The 6,781-nt window shown below is 31.1% G+C and overlaps 1 protein-coding gene across 1 annotated transcript; it reads left to right on the top strand.

The window, feature by feature from the left end:
- The first annotated feature begins 3,711 nt into the window (after window positions 1-3,711).
- Window positions 3,712-5,196, top strand: LOC127790136 (UPF0481 protein At3g47200-like). Its single transcript, XM_052319428.1, has one exon. It carries the CDS (start codon window positions 3,712-3,714, stop codon window positions 5,194-5,196), a length of 1,485 nt encoding a protein of 494 aa, XP_052175388.1.
- Window positions 5,197-6,781: the final 1,585 nt, after the last annotated feature.

Raw genomic sequence — 6,781 nt, 5'->3', positions numbered from 1 at the left:
AACGCGCAGCAGTAACATTATCAATATTAGAATTTCATATTTATATCTCAAAATCATGTTTTAATATAAATATTAGCATTAGAAATATAAAAATTTATAATTTTATATTTACCAATAGTTGTTGATCAACGCAATCTAATATGAATTGAAAGCCCTAAAAATTATTACAACCATTGGGGGTATAACTTATAAAGTCGGTATTAATTTATATCTATATATACGTACCAAAGGTGTAGAGTCTTTTTTTAGATAGCGTTTGTTAAAATAAATAAGATAAAGTTATATCAAAATAAAGTTGGAATACTTTGAACAAAGGCGGAGCCAAAATTTTGATTCAATAGGGGCAAAATTAATTATAAAAAATATAATTTTAAAAATAAAATAATAATTATAATATTAAAATATTTTTTTTTTATAATTATTCCTTATGATTTTTCATATTATAAATTGCGATTATTCAAGAAAGTTGCCTTAATTATTTGAATTTTTAAACTCTTCATGACCACGAAAAGCCAGTTCTTGCCGTAGAAAAAGTCGAATATAATCAATTGATACATTTAGACGAATTCGATAATCATATAGTATTTGTTCTAACTACCTGAAAAAACTGTCTCAATATTTTACTTTTGATTCATTAAAGTTTCACAGTTATGTGTACTATTAGCATTTACAACATGAACTTAAAATCTATCTTTAAAAAAAAAAAATTACTGAACCATTCTTTCATAAAATAATCACAATTTCCTTTTTTCTCATTATTTGTTTTAAAAAGATAACATTATAAACAAAATACGACATTTTTGCTTATACTATATTTCAACTAATCACTAAATTCATTGAATCAAACTGAAATAAATCGTCTTAATTTCTAGACTGACACATATATCTTTACAAGTAGACTCTTCTAATTTGCTCTAAAAAATTAACATTATAATCCATTATTGTAGTTTTTAGCCTGAGATCTATAGGAAGTTGTGCAACATCAATTTGCTCAATACTTACTTTATTAATTTATTCATTTTCTTCAATATAAATTTTTTTCATACTTACTTTCTTTGTTTCACAATTTTTTTTAATACTTAGTTTTATTTGCATCATCATTATAAAAAAATAAAATTATGAGCAAATTATAAAAAATATTATAATGGTTACTACTGTACCTTTACATACTTGCTTTTTTCAATACTTATTTTTTTTTTATTTCTAGTAGTAAAATATAATATAATTGTTTTTATTTCTAGCAATAAATCATTATAAAAAATCAAATTAAAAAAAAATCTAGCCTAGTGGAGCAACTACACCTACTAGGCCTCACGTGGTTCCATCTCCTGCTTTAAGGATCAAAATATATAATAATTAAAATAAGTTTAGAAAATATTTTAATTTTTTATCAAATTATTTGTTAAATTTTTACTTATATGTAAGATTTAAGATATGCTTATTTGGAGGGTGGAGAGATAAACATATTTGAAAATTGTTAGGTAAATTTAATAAACACATTGAAAATGGTAAAAGTTTGAAATGTTTTCTATATCTTATTTTTTTTGGATCTATATCTTGATTAACAAATACTATTTTAACAAATTAAGCACAATAATTATCACAAAATTTAATTATTAATAATATTAAATAATTTTACAACATATATACTTTATAATATTAATCTCCAAAAATATGAAAAAGGGTCAAATTAGCCCTTTAACTTTTCGATTTTAGTTAGTTTAGGTTTTGACTTTTTTTGGGGGGGGGGGGGGCTCAAATTCAGTTATAAACTTGTTTCTTACAAGTATATTTCAATCAACAATTACAGAAATCACATTAATAAAATCATTAAAGCACTAAGCTGAGAACGGGCATTCACTGATATTTCTGGGGCACAGAAATATCTATGAAATTGTAAGCACGAGCAGACTGGCATAATTCATTGAACCAGCTAGCTCTAGCTGGAGACTCAAGACGGTGGAAAAGAGAGAACTAATGATTTTATAGTCCATATTTTGCTTCAAAAAGCATTGCCAAAGCTTTAAAATTTTACAATACAAGTTGGAAGAAGAGAATGAAATACGAACAACCGCGCTGGTCTGGTCGTAATAGATCGACTTTACACACCTGTTAATTTTAAGTCTTGGTCAATTAATATTGGACACCTTCTTCTCACGTTCTCGGATAGAAACAAATTAAAATTCAGATTTGAGCCAGAATTCACACCGTAAAAGTCCAAGAGGCGAGGAGCGGGTCCAGTGATGATTGATGAGCTTCGATCTTCCTTCTTCTTTTGGCCAAAGTACACACGCTTTTGTACGTAGCTTTAAATTCCCAAGACAAAGAAAACGCGTTTTATTATAATTATACATAAATTATAATAAAACCTTCTCTCTCAGCATCAGCGATGACCCAATCTGAAGAAAGAAATTCTATTTGTAGCTCACTCTTTGAAGTTATATTTTAATATAATTAAAATAATTTTAAATAAAAATTTATTTTTGCTATCTGTTTGCAAATAGAATTTTCCTTGCACATGTCCAGCATCATTCACCAAACCTCAATGAGTAAGAGTACTCATTTGAAAATATTATAGGTTGTGTCCCTTCACTTTTTAATTTTAAATTTATTTTTAATTTTAAATTTATTTTTAATTTTTTATTTTACTAGTCTGTTTTTAAAAAATTAAAAATATATTTTCTTTATTATTTTAAAAAACTATTTCGCAAAACATAAAATTAGAAAACGAGTTCTCTTTGTAATTTTAAAAATAATTTTTAATGATATTTTATTCAATAAATTAGAAATATTTAATTTTAATATATTATTAAAAATATATATATACATTTTAAAGTTAATAAATTTTATAATATTTTTTATTATAATAATAATATATGAATAAATAAATATTTTTTTAGTTTAATATTTATTTTAGATGAAAACACTTAAAATGATTTTTTTATTTTGAGTTTTCTTTATAATTTTTTTTCTTTTCAAAAATATATTTTTAAAAATAGCAAAAAGAACTCGTTTTCATTATTTTACAAAATTAAAAACTAAACATAATTTAAAAATAACAAAAAAAAGCAACCTTATTTTTTAGATATACATTAAGGGATTGTTTGAGATTGATATAGTCAAATTTATAAGAGATAGGATATTAATAAAGACATTTAAGGGCTAAATGAAATTAAATTAATTTATTATAACCATGGTGTCCTTATATTTTTTAAGGTAAGTTTGAGTGAAAACTCTTGTAATTTAGATTATTTTTATAAATGCTCTATATGGTATACTATCAAATATTATAGATTCTTATTATTTGTTTGGTAAGTACATTTTGTCAGATAAATATAATTTTAAATTAAAAAATTTAAAAATTTAAAAATAAACCATAAACATATAGAGGCATGGCCAAAGCACAAGCAAGACTTACCCTATTTTTTTTTTTTTTTTTTGTTCAACTTAAAAGTTTCTAAGTGGAATTTATTAAAGCATTTGCTGAATTAATTTCTTAAGTCAATGCAAGTCAATTCCATATGGAGAGGTCCCTTAATTTTGATATTTTTCTAATCTTAACATATAATTGCAATTAGCTTCTGCCCACTGCAACTTCTTAAGCCAATGCAAGTTAATTCCACCCCATGTATATATGGTCAATCTCCAGGGCACCTTTTTATCTGCAATCTCTTCTTTTAATCCATCCATCCATCCATCCATCTTATGAGCATGGAGAAGACAGAGAACAAAGGGGAGTACCAAGTCATCGAAATTCCTAAATCCGGCGCTCATGATCAGAAATCTACGCCTCCCAGAGGAAAAGAGATCGCTAATAATGGCGAAATCATTGAAACGCGGGAACCTGACGGCCGAGGGTCATCTTCTCGCCATCCCACTTTGGCCCTCCTGCAAAGCCGCTTGTTATCAATTAGTAGGCCGCGAGGGATTTACACCTCCACCAGCAATCACTCGGCCTCCATATACCGAGTCCCCAAAATCCTCGCCGGAATGAGTACCCGAGCCGTGGAGCCGGAGATTGTGTCCGTAGGGCCCTATCACCGCGGCAAAGAGCACCTGATGGCTTTCGAGAAAAACAAATTGCAGCATCTCAATTCCTTCCTTTCCCGAGAAGGAGAGAAAGGGGATCACTTTTTGCAGCAGTTAATTGAGGCAATGGAGGAGGAAGAGAGCCGAGCAAGAGAGTGCTACTCCGAGGCCGTTGATATGTCAAGCGAGGATTTTGTCATGATGATGGTGATCGATTGTTGCTTCATTCTAGAGCTCTTTCTTCAATTTGGAGACATTACTGCAGTACACTCTGAAAATGACGGCAACTTGGTGTCCATGATCACCACGCCATGGTTGCTTCCCATCATCTCTAGAGACCTTCTCAAGCTTGAAAACCAGATTCCCTTCTTCCTTCTTCGGAAGCTATTTGATCTCTTAACACCGGACCCCCAAAATCGCGAGAATTATCTAGACTCGGCGATAATTCTATCAAAGAGGGCCTTGATATTCTTTAGCCTTTTCCGGCCCCTGGCGACGAAGCAGTCGGTGAAACAAAGTTACTTAGCTGAGCCCAAGCATCTTCTCCAGTTGTTCCGCTCTAGCAAAGTCCTTTCGTTGAGAGCAATATTATCTTATAATTACAACCCGTCTTCCATTCAGCCAATGCAATGTGTCCGACAGCTTTGGTCTTCCGGTGTAAAGTTCAGGCCCCGCCGTGAAATCAACGGAAAGGCTGTTAGCTTCTTGGACATAACCTTCAACGAGCACAATAGGGTGCTGGAAATCCCAACCATACACATCGATGATCTGACAAACACCATCTTGATTAACTGTATGGCCTTCGAACGGGGCCACTCCCACATCGAACCTCACTTCTCTGCTTACATCGCCTTCTTGAGTTGTCTCATCAAGTCAGCTAGAGACGTCGCCTTACTCTCTAGCTGCGGGATCATCATCAATTCCTCTCAAAGTGACCAACAAGTTGCTGAGTTTTTCCGACAACTGGAAGAGAAGGCCGTGGTATACACGCAAAACTGTTACCTCTCCTCGGTGTTCAGGAAAGTGGAGGACTACTATTCCAGCAACCTGGCCAAGCTTAGGCGCACGTACTTCCGTCGACCATGGACATTCATCTCCGTTGTATCCGCTGCCGCTTTGCTTATTCTTACAGCTATACAGACATACGCCGCCGTTTCCAAGCAGTAGACTAAGACATACGCCGCTTTGCTTATATTTTTTCCACGGTTGTATGTCAATTTAGGTCTACAAATTAAAGTACCTTCCAATTATATTTTCTTCACGTTTATATTTATGTCAATTTAGGTCACGTTTGTATGTCAATTTAGGTCTACAAATTAAAGTACCTTCATATTATAAAGATTAAATATTTGTTGTAGGGTGAATGGTTTCTTTGTAATGGTAGAAAAATATCTAGTTTAAATCCGAACATGGCCCATTACCGGCTGACATTAATTTTATTTTATTCTTGTTCTTTGTTAGGTTGATTTATATATAAAGAGCCACCTCCACGTCAAAATATAGTATATCTTGTTACAACACATAAAGGCTACGGAGTCCTTGTAGAAATTTTTTTAGAAATATGATACCTATAGGCCAAAGAATAATAATACTAACAATAAAAAAATGTTGAAAAAATTGGAAATTACCATTGCGATGGAGATTAGATGGCTATGTTTGGTAACAGTGAAGTTAGCATTGATTCTCCACTATATTACATAATGTTCAAAGAATGAAACTTAGGTTGTGTTTGATTACATTACCTAGAATTTAATTCTAGGTAATATTAGTTAGAAAACAAAAACCATCTCATCCCCTTGGAAAATGAATTCCTTGAAAAAAAGCTTTAAATGCTTGTACCTTACATATTTTTCCATAGAAAAATTAGGAGTGTTTGATTGTTTTCCATAGAAAATGTGTAATGATTACATATTTTCCATGGAAAATATATGCAATCAAACACACTCTTATAGTAAGGATTTTTTTGGTATATTTTCGCTCATGAAGTTTTATTTATTTTTAAATTCTAAATTTTTCATAATTTTAAATATGCCTCATAATTGTGCAAAATTACTTATTTAAATACTTGACTAATAAGTGATCTGCGCACTTACGTATTAATTTTTCAGTGTCTTCTCAGCTCTCCCTCTGGTGTCTTATCTCTCTCTCCATCATCTCATCAACTCCCTCTTTTTCTCTAGCTGCGTTTCCTCTCTTTCTGACGTCTCTTATGTCTCCTCTAGTTATGTCTTTTTTGGCTCTCCGATTGCATCTCATTTCTCTAGCGTTTCTTCATGTCGAGTTCATATGTGTTAATAATGTTTTGATGACGATGCTGATGATAAAACTTTAATGCAAAACTATAATTATATCTCAAGTATTCAAGTGAGTTCTTATGCATGATTTAAGTGAATGCATAACTATTTGAGTAAGAGTTTCACAAGTATTTGAGTGAAAGAAATGAGAAAGACCATTTAACCATCTTCCAAACTATCACTCAAGTGAACTCATGTTTGGTATCGAGTAAAACATACATAGGCTAACTCAAATCGAGGATTCAAATATGTTTAGCAAGGCTCAATTGAGTATCAACTTGTTAATCTCAAACTGCTTTGTAATTGAGTGCTTAAATAGATTTTGAGTATTTGAATGGTCAATCAATTTCACCAATCGAGTAGAGACAAAATGTTAAAATATCAAACATTTGTGCGTGCATCATCAATCAAGTGAATTTCTTAACAAATCGAGTGAAGAAAACAAACTAAAATATCAA

This window comes from Diospyros lotus, chromosome 14, assembly GCF_014633365.1.
Source record: "Diospyros lotus cultivar Yz01 chromosome 14, ASM1463336v1, whole genome shotgun sequence".
Lineage (NCBI taxonomy): Eukaryota > Viridiplantae > Streptophyta > Magnoliopsida > Ericales > Ebenaceae > Diospyros > Diospyros lotus.
This window is presented reverse-complemented; position numbering and strand designations above follow the sequence as displayed.